This window comes from Myxocyprinus asiaticus, chromosome 16 (genome assembly GCF_019703515.2).
Source record: "Myxocyprinus asiaticus isolate MX2 ecotype Aquarium Trade chromosome 16, UBuf_Myxa_2, whole genome shotgun sequence".
NCBI lineage: Eukaryota > Metazoa > Chordata > Actinopteri > Cypriniformes > Catostomidae > Myxocyprinus > Myxocyprinus asiaticus.
Genome location: NC_059359.1, coordinates 26,085,345 through 26,105,963, shown reverse-complemented (window position 1 = coordinate 26,105,963; position 20,619 = coordinate 26,085,345). Strand labels below are relative to the sequence as shown.

Genomic DNA, 20,619 nt, shown 5'->3' with positions numbered 1-20,619 from the left:
AAATATTCTCAAATGAGGCAAAAAGGGACTTCACATCAGCAGAAAACATTCTGAAATTAGGTTTGGAATGTATTACTCTGGCTTTGTGGAGATGAAATTTACCCAGAAGACAAAGCAACATTAAAGTGTAATTAAAATCAACATAATTTGAATAAATGTCTGAAAGGAAAATCATAGTTTCTGTAATCTGTACCAATTTGTTAAAACACAGAAATAATAATATAGAAACCTCAGTCCAAATGGATTTAGAGTAGGACCAATGATAATACAAATGTAAAACTGTTTCTTCTTCAGTATTACAAAATTCTCAAAGTATCTGCTTAAACGCATACTACAAGGGTAATAACTATGAGCAATTTTGAAATGAAGTTCTCTTATATTACTTGGGATAATAAGTTTGTGAGGAGAAATCCATAATTACTCATATTGGGTAAAGAACACTCCATTTAGAGCTCACTCTAGATGAGCTTGTGTAACTTGAGAGAAGAGCATTTCTGACAGAAAGACTGTAACATTTCTTGTCTAGAATAATAACACCATTAATAGAGGTTATGGGAATGTGATTAGACAAGATGCCATAGATTAAGTGTGCTCTAAGCAAAGATTTTAAACTAGATGGGACACTTTTAACAACTATATTAAAGTCTTTTCACATCGCTCCCTCGGTCAAAATAGAGGGGTTGAGGGTTTGTCAACAGAGACTACCCTCGCTCACCAAACCAAGTGGAACGGACTTCCAAAATGGCGGAGGGGATTCCCCCGATGCCAAGCGCTTAGGGGAGTTAGCGAGTAGAATGTTAAAATTTAGTTAAGTGGAACGAAGCCCTTGAGTTCACACCGTCAGTTCTTTTCGGGTGATTCATGAAAAATACCCGGTTCAAAAGAGTCATTTGGTCACGACTCTCTCGCGCTGGGTTTGTTGTTGCGTGCGGTGAAGTGAGCTCTTCAGAAACAGAACGGGTAAAAAGTGGTTGTGCGCAGTCAAGATGTATTCAGTAACTCACAAGATGATATCTGACGAAACCGCATAAGAACGCACACAACCCACTGTCGCCTATGCCATTTTAGTCGCAGTCTGGAGCCCTGTTTAGTGATAGCTTGTCATAAATTTCCGATATGGCTTAATAATTGTGAACTGCTCCGCAACAGCTGAAAACACTCACAAGCCCCCCCGTGCTTGGAGGAAATACAACAGTGCCACGTTTTCACTTAGAAGGACGCAGCACATACATTTATTTAATTAAATCATATTCTTTTGAAGTTTGATAATCACATTAGGTCATATCACGATTCCTGTCTTTCTGCCCCCAAATTTAAGACCGCTTTAAATAAAAATTAAGACATTTGTTGTATCATTTAAGATATTTAAGACTTTTTATGACTTTTCAAGGATCCGCGGGAACCCTGTTCTCACAGTTCATTCCAAAATTATTTGTTTAGTGTAAAACATGTTGAAGATTAGCAGACAGGCGCTCAATTCATTAAGTGGTGAGTTGTTTCCTCACAAAAGCAGTTTATTCAGCACACTGAAGCATATCCTCCATAGACATCCATTAAAAAATCTGCCTTTTGTCTGCTCGCCAGTGTACCGCCCATAGGATGTCAAGGGGACCGCCATGTTATTCATTTAGTTGCTGCAGAGTGACACCAGATGCCATTTTAAAGGATGGGCAGAGTGAACACTTTGATAAAAGTTGTATTTTATTTTCAATGCATATTGTTGTTTTTTTCTGGTAAGTTCATAGCTTTCTTTCGGTTTAACCAGAGAATCCCAAATTCAGTGATCAGAGCAGTGGCAAACAGCAATTTTTTCTCTGGAGCTGGATGAAAATTTTCAAATAAATGTCTCCATCTTGTGGTGGCCCTCATAAGTGATTTTACAAATAATTGGGAACTCCTCTCATTAAAGAATACATTTTCTTACAAAACAAACAAACAAACAAACAAACAAAAAAGTTAAAAGAAAAAGCTTAATCAAATGTATAAGTGCATACAGCTCTTACATAAGTATTATGAAAGTAGTTTTTTACATGCAATTCCACTTGGCACTCAATATCTTTATGTTTACATTCAACTTTTAAAGTATTTTTTATTTTATTTTTTATGTTTCAATGTCCTATGATCATAGGTAAAAAAAAAATAATAATAATAAAAAATAATAAAAAAAAAAAAAACAGATTCACATGTAATCTTCATTCTTGCTCAAACACATCCATTAACTTTTGCTTTCAAAGTCTAAATCTTATTTTTGTAACCAAACACATGGTCATGCTTTTAATGAAGATAATTAAAATGCAACTTGCATAACGCTTAGTTAATGTCTGTTAAACCCTCTTTTACTTGTTTTGTATAGATTTAAAGTGGTTTTATTACTCATATAACTTTGAACAGTACTAAAATATCTCTTCTGTCAGAAAAGTAATTTGTTTAATTTAATTCCATTTTTAAGATAGTTCAATTATAAAAAAAATTAAAAAAAATGTAATTTTGTATTACTTTTGCTTAAAGGAATAGTTCACCCTAAATGAAAATTCTCTCATAATTTTCTCAAACTCCTTTCATCCCAAATATGACTTTTTCTTCTGCTGAACACAAAGATTTTTAAAAGAATATTTCAGCCTATAGGTCCTTACAATGCAAATGGATGGGTACAACAATTTTGTAAAGCACATAAAGGCAGCATAAAAGTAATCCAAACGACTCCATCGGTTAAATCCATGTCTTCTGAAGTGATGTGATAGGTGTGGGTGAGAAATCAATATTTAATTCCTTTTGTACTTTAAATTCTCTTCCCTGTCCAGTAGGTGGTGATATGCACAAAGAATGGGGATCGCCAAAGACAAAAGAAGAACGTGAAAGTTAAGATTGATAGTAAAAAAGGACTTTAATATTGATCTGTTTCTCACCCACACTTATCTCATTGCTTCAGAAGATATGGATTTAACCACTGGAGTCTTTGGATTACTTTTATACTGTCTTTATGTGCTTTTGGAGCTTCACAATGTTGGTCACCATTCACTTGCACTGTGATGACCAACAGAGCTGAAATATTTTCTAAAAATCTTAATTTGTGTTCCACAGAAGAAAGAAAGTCACACACGTCTGGGATGGCGTGAGGGTGAGTAAATGATGAGAGAATTTTAATTTTTGGGTGAACTATCCCTTTAAGAAAAAAAAAAGAGTTTTAGAGAGTCTTGTTAAATTTATATATGTGATTTATATAAATTTTGTATGAAAAATATTACATTTATTTATATAATTATTTTTATGGAGAATTTGAAGAATTGTATTGTACTTTACTACAAGAATGAAGGTCTGGCTTCTTGACTACTTCACTACATATCCCATGGTGCACTGGTTTGTTGTTACGTGACAGAAGTAACTTTCAAGGCACGCAAGTGCAGCAGCGTCTCTTGATGGGGGCGGTTTGGCGTCAGTCTTTCCCGTCTGGAGTCTGACGCACTACGCCAGCCAATAAGCTCATGTAGCACTTCAGCACCCGAGCCCGCTGTGGAAGCAGGATTTCTTCAAATAAAAATGGCAGATGGCTCCGCTGCCCCTTCCACGCTTCACTCAACGGCTCGTAACGGCTCCGGTATGAGCTCGGGGACGTGCGCCGGTGGGCACGTCGCGACCACGGTCACCTCCGGGTCTCGGCTGGTCCGCATCGTCAAGTCGGACTCAGGCTACGGCTTCAACGTCCGCGGGCAAGTAAGCGAAGGAGGGCAGTTAAGGAGCATTAACGGCGAACTTTACGCCCCGCTGCAGCACGTTAGCGCCGTGTTACCGGGCGGCGCAGCAGACCGAGCAGGAATCTCAAAGGGTGACCGTATTCTTGAAGTGTAAGTTTATATGTAAGATTAACTAAAGACTTCCTCATCAGGACGCGCATTTGGAGCGCGAGCCGTTTATCCGTTAGACAGCTGTCTACCTTCACCATCAGCCCTTATTTAACAACAATGGCTGAATTTGGTTTTGAACACTCAAGGCGACTGTATATTTCAGTCACTTTCTGAAGCGACAAATGACGCTGTAATCCAGTGCAGGTGCTAACGTGGCTAATAAATGGGTTGAGTAGCTGAAAGTTGTCACTGCCATGTCACTGCAGCACTGCACATCATTTCTTCACTGAAGAAATGTACAGTATATTCTAAATTCCTAATTTATAAATGCAATAGGGCATTCTCAAAAATATATTTGTCCAGGAATGCTGAAAGCTTTGGGGTTACAGTTAATGTGAAGACTTTTATAATCTGAGCACATCCCAGTGTGTCACCCAAACATTAACTTGTATCAGTCATCTCATCTCCTACTATAATCTTCATTACGAAGTTTTAGAAGATACCTCTATTTATTGGCACCTTTTTAGGCTGATTTCAAGGGCACATATTTGCAGTTTGAATAGACATTGCTTGTTTTCTTAAATGCCGCCTGCAGTCTCAGCCTCCCTGGTCTTAACACCAAAATATCAATTCACACACAGTGTCTCTGACTGTCATATGCATTGGTGTATCTCTCTGCATGAATGGCTGCTTCATTTCCACCAGATAAAGAAGGTTTGTGTTTGGACATGTGTACCTTCATTGCAGATTCAGGTCACATACAGCACCATGAACAGACAAGCTCTCTCATTCCTTCTCATCTTGTTGTAGCTGACTGTGCACTGTTCTGTCTAATACCAGGTCAAAATCTAAATACACCACAATGGACGTTTGTGCAAACAATAGATTTTATTTTCACACAACGCCTCAGTATTTGGCATATCCAACTTATAACCATTGTGATCTCAAACATTTGCTGCACGGTTATGTAACCATTGACTTGTCTGAATTGCATTTGCAGTATGTCTGTTATAGAGGAAGGTTTGTGTTTATTCGATTCCTCTTGTAAATTATTTCGTGATTTATTGCTTGTTGACATTAATGTGTCTTGGATCAGCACTGGCACTGTTCCAGTTGCATGTTAATATTCACAGGGCACCTCATTGATGCTGGCATAGGTTGCCATGGTTACAAGTGGTTTCCGTGGCATTGAAGGAGACAGGGCTCAGCATCAGCAGCAGTCTGTAAACCCAGAACAGAGAGGGGGAGAGTGCACAGACATCTTTCATAAACACTCCAACCCTGTCTGTGTTTTAGACATTGTTAGTGGAACCTTTTATACTATACCTAAAAATGTTCCCATGTGCAAACATTGGGGTCAGCTGAAAGGAAAAAAATCCTCTGACTCATGCATAGTTAAAAAAGACCTGCAAAGTTTTGCAGAACATATTTAAACAACCTAAGGAATGTGTATGATGTCTCACTCACTCACTCTCACTCAATCGTTCAATTTCAATTTAATTTAAAGTACTTTACTGGCATAATTTTGTTACCAAAGCATTAATACACAAAACAAAAACGACAAGAAAATAATTATAAATAATAATATAACAGTACAAATTAAAGAATTAAAATAAGAAGTACATCTAGTAATGAATTAAAAAACTAAATAACAATATACACTATACAATAAAAAAAATAAACATTAAACAGGACCATATGAACTATATACACAGATCAGCCACAACATTAAAAACCACCTGCCTAATATTGTGTAGGTCCCCCTCGTGCCGCCAAAACAGAATCCGAATCTCAGAATAGCATTCTAAGATGCGATTCTTCTCACCACAATTGTACAGAGTGGTTATCTAAGTTACCATAGACTTTGTCAGTTCGAACCAGTCTGGTCATTCTCTGTTGCCCTCTCTCATTTCTGTCCACAGAACTGCTGCTTACTGGATGTTTTTGGCACCATTCTGAGTAAACTCTAGAGACTGTTGTGCATGAAAATCCCAGGAGATCAGCAGTTACAGAAATACTCATATCAGCCAGTCTGGCACCAACAATCATCTGTGTGATTATTTAATCAGGCATTCGTGTGGCAGCAGTGCATAAAATCATTCAGATACGGGTCAGGAGCTTCAGTTAATGTTCACATCAACCATCAGAACGGGGGAAGAAATGTGATCTCAGTGATTTGGACCATGTCATGATTGTTGATGCCAGACGGGCTGGTTTGAGTGTTTCTGTAACTGCTGATCTCCTGGGATTTTCATGCACAACAGTCTCTAGAATTTACTCAGAATGGTGCCAAAAACAAAAAACATCCAGTGAGTGGCTGTCCTGTGGACAGCCTTGTTGATGAGAGGTCAACAGAGAATGGCCAGACTGGTTCGAACTAACAAAGTCTATGGTAACTCAGATAACCGCTCTGTACAATTGTGGTGAGAAGAAGAGCATTTCAGAATGCTAGTTGGCACTGTTTTGGTGGCATGAGGGGGATCTACACAATATTAGGCAGGTGGTTTTAATGTTCTGGCTGATCGGTGTGTATATAACATGGCCGGAAGACTCGCGTCAATTGGAGTGTCAAAAAAAAGAGAGACTGTGTGAGGAAAAGATTCTGTGGGCATTTTTCTCCATTGAACAGCTGTATTTATCAATGGCATAACATGTGCCACTCTGTTATATGCTGTAAATGAGGAAGAGATGGAGCATTTAGTTGATTCAACTTTTCTTTGAGTGGTGCTGTTGTAAGTGCATGTGTTGGATTTGCTGACTGAGAGTGTCTCTGAGTGTTTCTTTGAGGAGGAGCCTATGTCAATGTACTGCTGATTGCTGCCAAGTGACTCTTAAGTAATTTTTTTCCAATGATCTTGCTGCCTTGTGTGTATTTGCTGGAGGCTCTTCAGCTCTGCTTTGGAAAACGGATTTATTCGGGTACATTAAGGTCCTGTTTCCTACCTGGAATGATCTCAGTCTGATATCCGCATGCATTACAGTCAGAATGACACCTTGCTGTTTGTCTTGGAGAAGAGGTCAGACTTTGAGTAAGATTCTATTGTAATAAAACTTCAACTTTAGCTCCTGAACATCCACCTATGCAGTAGCTAGACTTAGTAGATATTTGATACCTAATCTGATAATATTCCTGGAAATATTATAGCATTATTTATTTGACGTCACATTGGTTTGAGGTATTAGCTATGAATGTAAGCTTAATCCTGTAAAAAGATGCTTTCTCTTTTTCTTATCTCTTATGTTCTTTCTGTCTACAGGAATGGGGTAAATGTAGAGGGGGCCACTCATAAGCAGGTGGTAGATCTCATCCGAGCAGGCGAAAAAGAGCTGGTCTTGGCTGTCCTGTCAGTTCCACAACCAGAGATGGACAGCCTTGATCCTGGGGACGACGGCTCATCCCAGTCTTGCTATGACTACAGCGACAAGCAGGCTGTGCCCATCTCTGTGCCCACATACAAACACGTGGAGCAGAACGGGGAGAAGTTTGTAGTGAGTAATTAACCTGCTGTGTCTGCTTACACCCAAGTTTTATCAGATTTTTTCCTATATAATAAAGCAAAACCATGATTATTTTTTTAAATGGGATTTTATATTTTGTGTCCAGGTCTACAATGTGTACATGGCAGGCAGGCAGTTGTGCTCCAAGCGTTATCGGGAGTTTACCATCTTGCATCAGAATCTGAAGAGGGAATTTGCAAACTTTGCTTTTCCCAAGCTGCCAGGAAAATGGCCTTTCTCCCTGTCCGAGCAACAGCTAGACGCTCGCAGGCGAGGGCTGGAAGAATACTTGGAGAAAGGTAAGAGAAGACACCACAGGATGGGAACATGAGATTTAAATCTAGAAACTAACTATTAGCAGGTGTAAACAACATTCCTATCTCTCTTTCTCTGTTTCTCTTTCTCTCTGTTTCTCTTTTTGCCCCTCTTCATCTCACCAGTATGTTCTGTTCGGGTAATTGGGGAAAGCGACATCATGCAGGAGTTTTTGTCAGAGTCAGATGAGGTAAGACTGTATATGTTTAACATGGAAATATCATAGGGATTTAAAAATGGAAATCTCTTTAGTAAATATATATTTGTTTTCCTCTGTTATAAAAAATACCTAATGAACTAGATATTGCTCTTGTGTAGCAATAGTGAAGCATTAGTGAAGTCAAATAAATAAATATTTCTTTTGATTGAATTCTTTTCAGTAAGTTGTTCAAAACAGTTTACAAATTGGTCTGGCTGATTCTGGTCTGAATGACTTTTTAGAATATGTATGCAATGATCACAAATGACAGGAAAGGTCATGGAAAAGTTATGGTCATTGGGCAAAAAGGATGGGAACCCTGGCGTAATCTGAATGAAGAGCATATACTGTTTCACATGTAAAAGACCTATTCTAACAGGTAAACTGTGACCTTCCTACTGAGGACTGTCCAAAGGTTGCCCATATGGTTGCCATAGGGTATTTTTGTATACATCATCAGGAACATCTGTCTACAAAAATCAAAATGTGCTATTTCACATTATAAAGCGCAACAGTGACCACCCACTTTTTCAGCCGTCTGGGTTCGGGAAGTATTTTCCCCTATTAATTTCTTCCATTGACTTTTAATAAAATTCTTCATAAAAGAGTTGTGAGCCATGAACCAAACCAACCAGCTCCGAGGTGAATCACAACATCACAAACTTTGTTTTGAGGCAAAAAAGTATTTGAAAATCAGACATAAAGACAAAGGTACAAGGCTGTTTACCATCTTTACTGAGGGCACGGGCTACAATGCCATGTAGCTTTGCGAATGATGTCATTTAATAAAAAACAATGGGAATATATAAAACTATTGATTTGAGGTTGTTGATTATAAGTATAGAAACAATATATTTTAAGTTTATTGCAAAACATTCCCATATGTACAAATATATAAGTAGTTTAAATGTGAAGGGAGACCGACTCGATTACGTCATTCACAGTGCGTCATGGAAGTGCGTGGTCGCTTCGAGACAAGTTTCGTGGGTTTAGTTGGATGCAGTGCTCTGATTGGTGAATCTTTCTCTGCTGTACCATGGGTAATGTAGTTGTTTATCATGAATTCTGCTATCGAACACGATTTTAAAAAAATGAAGTTGAGATAATGCAGACGGATGGCTTCAATGGAAGCATACCATCAATGAACAACCTCGTAGCTCACGGTAGGTCTGTCTTTAAAGGTTTATAAGTTATCTTTGAAAATCAAATCATCTTTGGGATACAGGAATGGGATTTTTACTTCCGGAACCAGACTGTTGCACTCTATAGCCATCAAGTCTAACAGAGGGAGTCATACATTGTTGTTTTTTAGGCTTTCAGGGGACACATCGACCTGCATAGCCGTATGTCACAGCAGTTTCGGCACAGTAGCATTAGGCAGCAGTCTCAGGATGGAGGCTTAAGGCTGAAGTATACCTTGGCTCTGCGCATGACCCAAATTTCTTCATAAACGCAGTCTGCGTGGTTTGTCAGCATACAGCCTAGTTTTTGTAGCCTTGCGTATCTGTACACTTCTGTGTGCATCATCTGCACATGCAGATTTAGCACTGGTATGGTACTAAAGAGTTTCACAGAGCAGTTATAGTGCACTTGTGTCAAACGTGCCCACGCAGACTCAAGGTCAAAAGAATATACTTAAAAGGGCCAGAGTGCTCAAGACATAACAGCACACGGAAAAATGATGTATACCGTAGACTTTAGGGCTATAATGAAGTTATCATTTAAGTCATCAACATTTTGAGTTTTGCAGTATTACCTCGTCATGACTTGTTTTTTCGTGTGGAGATTTTGTTATTGGATTACTGTCTAAAACATTCAACTAAAATATTGCTTGATTTGTTTATGACCATCCACCCTTTTCTTTGTGTCTTTTAACTTGTTCCAGTACTATTTGGGATCCTCTGAGGTAGGCCTGTCGCATTGTTAAATAATTGTCTGATCGCGGATATTTGACCTAAGCACGGTTATTTGAGAGAACTGCGATTAATGTACACTTTAAATTCCAATAACAGTTTACTGTCCAAATAGAAGAAAGAATGGCGCATTTGTGTGTCTCATTCAGTTGAACTCTCTGAGCCGCACCATGCAATGCACTGAGTGCAGCAACTGAAGAGCGTGTGAAGATTAACTGCTTCTGAACCGGACTTGAAGCACTCTGATGCACGCGCCGTCTGTGAAGGTTCACGCCAAACTCCCACGAAAATATTAGGATTTTAGTGAACGCAAAGCACTCTGGTTTCACTTTAATACAATGATTGTGTAATGGCTGATGGTATTTGTCGCTGTGAGTTCATTCGCAGTATTAAAAACATGCAAAGCCACAGAGGAGCCCTATGTCAAGCCCGCTTTATTGCTAAGGAGATGATAGAATGCAGAAACACAGAATCTCAAAGTTCTGTCTTTATGTGAAATAAGGGCTCGTAGGTTTAAATGAAGAGCCTTAAAATAACTTGTGAAAGTGAAAAATTTCTTCTATTGCATACTATAATAATATAATATACGTTATATAATATAATAGCTATTCAGGTTGGCTGGGTTCCAACAACAACAGTGTAAATCCAAAATGGACCAAGATTAAGTAGACCAAAAAGAGAGACAGATATTTTAAATATTTTGAAATATTTTGATATTTTAAATAATATTTTTAATGTCATAGGTTTTTGAAGCCTTAAAGGAAATCATGTAAAAGTTAAATATGAATAAATGACTTCTTAAGGTTTATTACACACACATACACTCAGAGGGTAGGTGTACACAAGCAAAAAAAATTAAGCCATGAAATTTTGGAAAGGTTGAAAATACCACAATTAAGTTGTAAATGAAAAACTATATCTATATTAATAAAATATTGTTCTGGGGATTCAAATTGGTACATGTGCTTACAAACAACTCAAAATGAGCATGAATTAATGGACTTAATGAACTGCCTTGAAATTGTGGCTTTTTAGATGTACTTTAAATTTTTCCAATCTGGTTGGTTTCAGCAGACTATGTAAAAAAAAAAAAAAAAAGTCAATGGATACTGAAAAAAGTATTTGGGTACTTTGCGGCTGTCAAAACTTAGCGGAACACGTCCACAGTTAATGTGATGTTTTACATCTCTGGTTATTTTTGGCAAAGTACCTGCATGAACTTGAGGGGAACTGATTTCGGATATCCACTAAAATGACCTTGAGACCAGTCGTTATAAACCTAATCAGCTCCGAAAAATGTCTAGCATAATTTATCTGCAGCCTTTGCAAGGATTTCATGAATTTGTTTTCATCCAGTCAGAAAATGCAGCTTTGCAGTTTTTGAAAATGTGTCAGCCATATTGCTCTTTTGTACTCATTTGCAGGTTTTATTGCTAGGCTGTGATTGCAGAGGTTGTACCTTGTGAAGGTGCTTCTCAGACACACAGTGGATAAACACCCTGCTGCACTGTTCTGTTTATCTGGACCAAAGTTTTAGGTCTCTGTCTCTCTCTCATTTCTCCTAGAACTATAATGGTGTTTCAGATGTGGAACTGAGGATAGCCATGCCAGACAAAACTACAGTTATGGTCCGGGTGCGGAAGAATTGCACAACAGACCAGGTCTACCAGGTACTGCATTTAACCCATGTAAGACTTTGTATTAAGTATATCAGTACCCATGGCACTGTGGTTCAACAGATCCAGTAAGCATAACAGACTGTGGAGATTATTCTTTATCAAAGCTTTTTATAGTATTTACAGTGAGGAAAGGGCTTTTGCATTTCAGATTAACTATTACACTTTCTACTGGCATAATACTCTCTGAGGACCAAATTGTGTAATGAACAAGTTTTAATTTACAAATCTCTCTTTCTCTCTCTCAGGCTGTAGTAACAAAGATTGGGATGGATGGCATTACTGCTAGTTATTTTGCTCTATTTGAAGTCATTAACCACTCCTTTGGTAAGATTTTACTTCAGTATGACACTTTTTTTTTTTTTTTTTTTTTTTTTTTTTAATGTCTGCGCTAAATAGTAATGAAGGGTGTAACATTCCAAACTTCTCTTGGTTCTATTTGTATCACAGTTCTATCGTCACGGTTTTGATTTTGTTCAATAAATACTTAAGTTTGAGGCCACTACCAATAACTGATATTAAAACATAGCCAGTGTATCTTTTTCAGGGCTCAACAAAAGGCTAATCAGTTAGTTAAATTTTATATATACAGTACTGTGCAAAAGTTTTAGGCACTTGTGAAAAATGTTGCATAGTGAGGATGTCTTCAAAAATAATGCCATAAATAGTTTTCATTGACCAATTAACATACAAATTCCAAAAGTCCAATAAACAATAAAAAAGCTAAATCAATATTTGGTGTGGTCACCTTTGACTTTAAAACAGCCCCAATTCTCCTAGGGACACCTGGACACAGTGTTTCTTGGTTGTTGGCAGATAGGATGTACCAAGCTTCTTGGAGAATTCGCCACAGTTCTTCAATCTGTTTAGGCTGTCTCAATTGCTTCTGTCTCTTCATGCAGTCCCAGACTTGCTCAGTGTTCAGTGGGGGGGCTCTGTGGGGCCAATGCCATCTCTTGCAGAGCGCCCTGTTCTTCTAATCTTTTCTATTTGCAAAAGTAATGTTTGGGAGTCTAAAATGTATTTTTCCTATTGACACACTAAAGCTGAAACTATAAATAACCATCTTAAGACAAATGTTTTTGTGTAACATCTTAAGTGCCTAAAACTTTTGCACAGTACTGTATATTTCTAGTTTTCATTTAAATGTTTTTTATTTTTTATTTTTTTTTTTTTACCAAAAATAATACTGGTTTTTAAATGTAAAAATGTTTTACAGCTAAAATGTTACTTCTTGACAGCTATCATAATAAATAGTGGTCGACTGATATATCGCAGATGGCGATTTGTTTCTTGAGGGTGCCGAGAATCACCTGCTTGTATTGCATGAGAAGTGTCTGAGACATGTAAATGACCAGTCATGGTTTGTTTTGTTGTTACGTGCCATCATGTTACTACAATAATAGACCAGTGTGCAGCACAGTCAAGTGCTCGCCTGTTTCATTCTCCCTCTCTCTCATCAACAATTTCCTGTAACTTTTAGCTGTCTTGTCTAATGAGAAAAAGGCAAATATCAATAAAACTTCTATTATATACCGTTTGCAAATATGCAGATATCTCGTTTAAACGGATGTAATTCACAAACCTCAGGAAAATCCAGCATTTTATTCCCGTTAAGCGCTCATCTAATATCTTCCTCTGAAGTGCGTATTCCATCAGAAAGAATCAAAAACTTCAGGATCAGGAACAAAAGTTCCTCTGATTTACAAATAATGACGGTCACTCCGTGTTACTCCAAGCAGGCGATCCAGGCCATTTAAACTGTCAGGAGATTGCTGCTGCTCGTGCTGCATCCGCACAAGCGCGTGAGAGCAACTTCAAGGCTGCATCCGAAACCAGGAAACTGCTGCCTCCGGAGGCTTCATACGGAGGTAGGATAAAAATAAGGTGCTTTTCAAACTGTTCGGAGACCAGTTTCCATAAGTTAAGCCATTAACTGATTAGGCAGCAAGGTAACAAGTCAGCTGCCTACATTTACGGATGCAGCCCAAAGTAAAAGCGCGTCACGTGCTACATGTAAATGTCTTATTCGATATGCACTCTTTGTAAAATTGGTTTGAGTCTGTATTTTTGGAGTAAATGTGATTCCTAATGTGGATATGCCATCCATGGTTGCTGGACTACTGTGTGTGTACTGTTATTTCCTTCTTCCTACTATATTAACAATTTCTTAATGTGCAAATAAATTACAAAATGTTGATGACTAAACAGAAATCTGAAGAAACTATCTACCATTTAAAATACTATATTATTTTTTTTAGTTTTGTGTGAAATTGAGTAAATATAGTGCTAACTAAGTTTTTTTTTAATTTTTTTATGTTTATGTACTATATTAAATTGTGTGATATATCGGCATTGTATCGGCCACCCTGCTCTCTGGATATCGGCATCGGCCATTAAAAAACCCATATCAGTCGACCACTACTATTAAACACACTTTTACAGGAAAATGAGTACATATGGTGTATGACATTACTGATCATCACTCCCGGGTACGGCACGAGACCCATCTTCTTGGTGGTAGCTCGTGAAAGGAACAGTGGCATGCTCCTTCCCTCTGTAGTGCTAGGGTCTTCTCCTTGGGCAAGAGAGAACAACTTGAGACCCCTCATGATGGTTACAACTTTCTTGATTATACCTTTTGCACACGCCTTCTCCATCTAGATGTGCTACTACCATCCTTCATCTCTCTGTAAGGATCCAGAGTAAAATAGATCCTCAGTACCCCAATGCTGTTCGCAAGGAGCGATAAAAAGGGGCGACTTGTTTGCCGTAAGTTGCAACCCGTGTCGGTGGAGGAAGAGATCCTGGTGCCTGAGAAATACGGTTTGCTGCGGCTGCCACTATTTCAGCACTGTACTTTGGCTCATATTTCACCTAGACGGGAGGTTGGAATGGCTCACTCCATCTCCAAAAGGAAAGATCAGGGGAAATATTCCTATTTTTCCTACGTGAGAATGGAAAATATTTTTATCCAATGGAACTGTCGTGGACTCGGGACAAATTTTGCAGAGTTGCAACACCTAGCTACAGTTCTCAACCCCCTTGATTTTTGTCTTCAGGAAACAAAACTACCACCAGATTTAAAAATGTTACAATTTTAAATAGTTTTGGTCCTACTAATAGACAATACAGCCATCTTAATCAGCAACAATGTGATTCATAGTCGCATCAATGTGAACAGTAATTTACAGGTAACAGCAGTGCGTTTAACCCTGCAGAGAACCGTTACAATATGTTCCATATGCATTCCTCCTAATCTTACTGTATCACACAAGGACCTGGATGGCCTAGTAGCCCAACTCACTTCTCCATATATACTCATGGGAGACTTTAATAGTCACAACACTCTATGGGGAAATCCCCATTGTGACACCAAGGGGAAGAGGATAGAAGAATTCCTAGACAATCAGGCCTTATGTCTTCTAAATGATGGATCCAGCACTTACCTACACTCAGGGCACGGAACATACTTGGCAATTGACCTAACAATTTGCGAACCCGAATTATTTTTGGACCTTTCATGGAAAGTATGGCAGGACCTATGTGGTAGTGACCACTTTCCATTAATACTAACCCTAAAAGGAAAAGAAGAAGCTCTAAGAATACCAAGATGGCAGTTTAAAAAAGTAAACTGGTATCATTTTCAAATGCTTTGCTATGAAAGGTTTGATGAAGTCTCTGAAGATGATCCAGATGCTGTTAAACAGTTCACCAGCACACTCATCTCCATAGCAAATGAGACCATTCCAAAAACATCATTAAATGCAAAATGCAAACGGATGCCATGGTTTGATGATAAATGCAAGACCGCTATAAAAGAACGGAAGCGGAAAGATTATTCTTCAGAAGGCCAACAAATGAAAGTCTTGTTAAGGTTAAAATAAGTAGGGCACAAGCTCGAAGAATAATAAATGAAGCTAAAAGGAAAAGTTGGAGACAATTTGTATTTGGTCTGACATCAAGTACCTCAACAAGAAAGGTCTGGAATCTGATTCAAAGGATGAAGGGCAGGAATGATGTAGCTCAAATTCAGCACATCAAATATCAAGACTCTAACTTCAAAACAAGAGATTGCAAATACCTTAGCAGTAAATTTGGAAAAGAACTCCTCCATTGAGAATTGCCTTGATGCCTTCCAAGTTTTTCGAGCACAGGATGAAAAGAAAGGTATCAATTTTTCATCTAATAATAAGGAACCCTATAATCAACTGTTCACAATGGAAGAATTGACACGAGCTATAAACAGAGCACATGATGAGGTAGTTGGACCAGATGATGTACACTATCAGTTTTTACAAAATTTGCCTCACATTATCCTGTCTCTACTTTTAAAACTTTTTAACTCTATTTGGATATCAGGGAATATTCCACTCTCTTGGAAAGAAGCGATAATCATTCCCATCCCAAAAACAGGAAAAGATCATAATGACCCCAACAATTACCGCCCAATAGCCCTGACAAGTTGCTTATGCAAAACCATGGAGAGAGTGGTTTATGAACGTCTAGTATGGATCCTGGAATCGCAACATCTCTCAAGTAAAGTTCAGTATGGCTTTAGAAAAGGGAGAAGTACTGTATATCACCTCATCAGCCTTTGAAAGCTACATACGAGATGCTTTCATCAGAAAAGAACATGCAGTGGCTGTCTTTTTTGACTTGGAGAAAGCTTATGACACCACTTGGAAGTTCGGTATTTTAAAGGATTTATATCAACTTGGTTTTAGAGGACACTTACCCATTTTTTTGCTAATTTTCTATCAGACAGACATTTTAAAGTCAGAGTAGGTAATACCCTATCTGACCCTCATAAACAAGAGCTAGGAGTACCACAAGGAAGCATTTTATCAGTTACCCTTTTTAGTATCAAAATCAACGGCATTGCAAAAGCTATCAGGTCGGGTATCCATTGCAGTCTTTATGTTGATGACATCGGTATTTGCTACAGAAGTAAATCCATGAATAACATTGAACAGAAAATCCAGCTGACAATTAACAGAATGCAGTCCTGGTCAGTATCAAATGGTTTTAAGTTTTCAAAGACTAAAACTGTTTGTGTACATTTTTGCCAGCTATGCTCTCTTCATCTTGACCCAGAGATATTCATGGGTTGGTGAACACATCAGAGTTGTTAAGGAAACCAAATTCCTTGGAGTAACTCTTGACAGTAAACTGAATTTTATCGCTTAACGCCTTGAACATTTTAAAGGTTTTAGCTAAAACAAAATGGGGTGCAGAAAGTTCAGTTCTTTTAAATCTCTACAGAGCACTAATTCAATCACACCTGGATTATGGAAGTATAGTGTATGGATCAGCCAGGAAATCATATATCCGACTCTTGGACACAGTACATCATCAAGGCATACGTCTGGCTTTAGGGGCCTTTAGGACATCGCCAATTCAAAGTTTGCATGTAGAAGCAAATGAACTTTCTCTGGAGAGCAGATGCCTCAAACTAGCCCTACAGTATACAACAAAGCTGAAGACCAACAAAGAAAACCCAGCCTACCATCCTGTTTTCTCAACCCCTTCTTCAAGACTATATGAACAAAAACCAAGACATATCCGTCCTTTTGGACTACGGATCAAACCACATTTACTAAATCTCAAAGTAGATCTGAGCATACTGGATCAGACACACTTCAGTACCATTCCCCCCTGGAACATTAAAAAACCAAAAATAATCTTAGACTTAACAAGAAATTAAAAATCTGAAACCCACCCAAATTACTTTCAACAACAACTCCTTTTCATTAGAGAAATATTTCCATCACATATCCCTATATATACAGATGGATCAAAATCTGAGGATCATGTATCACCTACATTTGTGATCAACCATCAAAAAAAAGGAATATCCATCCCCAATCACAGCTCAATTTTTACAGCAGAGGCAAATGCTATCATCTTAGCACTGGACTTCATAAAGTCTATGCAGCAGATAATTTCAGATTCAAAATCATGTCTTCAGGCAAATGTCATCTTTAAAAAGTGATCACCCAATGCTTGAAAAGATTCTGTGCAAGCTGCTGGATTTGGAGGCCCAAAATTTAAATATCTGCTTCTGCTGGGTACCTGGACACCGTGGAATCCCAGGAAATGAGGAAACCTGAAACATGTTTTATTAGACTGTACTGGTCTTAACCCTGTGAGAAACCTTTTTTATTCAGTCAGCACTCTGGAAGAAATTTTTAACAAAGTCAAACCAAATGCAATTTTAGAGTTTTTAGGAAAAATAGATTTTAAAAACCTTTTATAGAATACTTACACGTTTCTCACCATGGAAATAGCCATAGAAGCTGGCATGGCGTTAAAAACAAACAAACAAACAAACTGATCATCGTTTAAGTTTACATGCACATTAAAAGTTTGATTTTAGTTGGACTAAAACAATAATTTGTCTTAAATGTCATGTAAACACTTTAGTCCGACTGAAATCGTACCAGTTCGATTTTTGCAAAGTTGGACTATCAGGCCTAGACAACAGACCTAGCTTTGTCCAGCATGTTTACATGTTAATCGTGCCACAATTGGCCTCAACATTGTGTGCACGCATGCTATGAAAAACCGGTGACGCATAACTAAGGTTGCCAACCGTCCCGTATAATACCGAATCATCCAATATTTAAGGGAACAGAATTTAATCCATACCGGATGCAGTTTGTCCTGTATTTTAGAGTCTTGCACCAAAACAGCTGAGAAGGTTTCAGTATTTGTTTGCAGTTGAATATGTTCTCATGGACTGTGCTCTAGCCTGTAAAATAGTGTTCATAAACGACTGAGCCAATTCTGGCTCGTCCGCTGTGCTCCGTTCAAAGGCCACACATGAAGGCTTCACAGCTCTGGTTGGGGATGCCAAATCATGCCTTGTGTTTGAGAGAGAAGGTCTCTCTTCAGCGGTATTTCCAATGGAGGCCTGTCCAGTATTTCTTCCATCTCCAGAAACCAGGACTGATTGGGCCATTTCGGCGAAATTGACAGGACTGTTTTCATGTCCACTCGTACTTTGCTGATGACAGAATGGAGGCGCACTAGGGGAAACGCATACTTGCGTTTCGCCGGCCATATGTGGGCCAGCGCGTCCTGGTGACTTATATACGTCACTACTGTTGTGTTGTCCAAACAAATCAGAATGTTGTGATTCACGATGTCCAAATGAATAGCTCTCAAAGCTAGAAAGACAGCCAGTAGCTCTAGGCAGTTGACATGCCACGCCTGTTTTACACCTGTCCAGGTGTCGAAAGTCAGGCGTCCATCACACATCGTGCCCCAACCTGTGTTGGATGCATCTGTGGTCAGCACTTTACTCTGAAAATTTAACCCAGCATAACACCCTGTTGGTAGAAGGCCGGCGCTGTCCATGGTGCTAGAGCAGCCAGACAGTGGCGAGTCACCACGATGCACATGCGCCGGAGTCTCCAGGCGCAGTTTGGAACATCGCTTGAGTCAGGACTGGAGAGGTCTCATGTGTAACAGACCTAATGGTATGATGGTGGATGCTGCCACTATAAAACCCAGCATTCTCTGAAATGATTTAAGTGGTACCATTTCTCCAGTTTAAACTGAGACAGACACCAAAGAATGGTCTGAATATGCTCGTTTGTAAGGTGTGCACGCATGCTCACGGAGTCAAGACAAACTCCTAAAAAGGGGATTTACTGGCTGGGGAAAAGTTAAATCCAATCGCTGAGGTAATTCAAAACACGCACACCATTCATTTTCAATGGGGGGAGTGCCGCATTGATACATTTCGTGAACGTGCGGGGAGCCAGAGACAGACTGAAATGAAGGACTTTAAATTGATACGCAGTTCCCTCGAACGTGAATCTAAAAAGCCGCCTGTAACGCAGTGCAATTGGTACATGAAGTACACGTCCTTCAGATCTATTGACACAAACCAGTCCTGAGGATGGATGTGTGATAAGATCTGTTTCTGAGTTAACATTTTGAATGGGCGCGTCACGAGCACACGATTCAAGTGTTTCGGAAATACTTTGGAAGTGTTTCGGTACACTTTGTCAGTTCGTTATGAACTTCTGGGAAGAACAGGGCAGAACTGCGGAATGCGGTCACTTGACTGTGTCCGGACTGCAAGAACCATTCATCAAGGTGAGATTTTTCAGGTTCCTCTGCAGGACACCATTCGAGACCGAGCTCTTTGACTGCCCTTGAAAGGACGCAAAGCATCTCTTTGTCAGTGGCAGGTGCACACTCCTTGCCCTCGCTGGGGGAAGGGGCGCCAGTGTCCTCCATTGACCACTCGCCAGATGCAGAGAGAGACATATCATCACCAGCGTCAGAACCGCCTAACGTGACTAGGTCATGCACTCCTGTAGAGGGCCGAAGCTCATCACACATACTGTATGGACATAGACGCAGTTTATGGAGATTGAGGGGCTCGCGGGGCATGTGCTGGCATGAGGTCCACCTCAAATTCTTCCTGCTCGACCTAGTCCGTCGGGGCCCGCCGTGCCTCTTCGTGTGATCCCTTGGGAGTCACAGAAGAGGTGGGTTGGAGGGTGCGGGAGGCGGAATCGTCCCTCAGAACGAGGGTGATTCACGAGCGAAGCGTCTTGAGACTCATGCCCTCACGGTGAGGGCAGTCTGTCTCTATGAGAGCTGTCTCTGTGTGGGTGCAGTCCAGACAGTGAATGCAGCTCTCATACTGATCTAATGGCAGGATGTGTCCCTTGCATAATGAACACTTATGAAATGACATCTTTAAAAAGACGCGAACACATAAGCGGCTCTTTTAGTTATACATATACACTCAATATCACAATAGCTTATAAGGATTCAAAACTCCTGCCAAAGAGCTGCGGGGAATTAGCGTGCTGAAGCGGCCAGTTCACCAGCCAAGTGGCGAGGCGGAGTAAATGTTTGCAAGAACACTGCAGGGGAGTGGAGAGTCTTCTCGTTGCCATGAAGATCCCACCCGCTGACTCGTGTATGTTGACGGCAAAGTATTAGAAGGCTTCCAGATGAGAGATGAATCGCTATCTTGAAGGAAGAAAATTCTGAGGAATGGTGTTTGCACGCCGCTTTTATACTGGACATCTTCACGCCTAAATGGGCGGGGCTTAAACACCAGAGCCAATTTTAGAATTGCCATTATTGTAGAAAGGTTTCAACTAGGTCATATAGAAGGACACTCCCTATAGCTTTTGCTTAATGAC

General features: G+C 39.4%; 1 protein-coding gene across 4 annotated transcripts in view; it reads left to right on the top strand.

Annotated features, from left to right (window-relative positions):
* Positions 1-3,399: 3,399 nt before the first annotated feature.
* The window catches only part of LOC127453551 (sorting nexin-27-like), a 32,491-nt gene continuing 15,271 nt past the window's right edge, over positions 3,400-20,619 (top strand). For 2 of the 4 annotated variants that reach the window (XM_051719982.1, XM_051719984.1), the window contains exons 1-7: positions 3,400-3,842; positions 7,100-7,331; positions 7,447-7,639; positions 7,781-7,845; positions 11,333-11,437; positions 11,692-11,770; positions 13,183-13,314. In XM_051719982.1, coding sequence (XP_051575942.1) covers positions 3,538-3,842; positions 7,100-7,331; positions 7,447-7,639; positions 7,781-7,845; positions 11,333-11,437; positions 11,692-11,770; positions 13,183-13,314 — 1,111 coding nt within the window. In that variant the 5' untranslated portion in view covers positions 3,400-3,537. The remainder of the gene's footprint in view (positions 3,843-7,099; positions 7,332-7,446; positions 7,640-7,780; positions 7,846-11,332; positions 11,438-11,691; positions 11,771-13,182; positions 13,315-20,619) is intronic. The other 2 variants (XM_051719983.1, XM_051719985.1) reach the window with 2 other exon arrangements.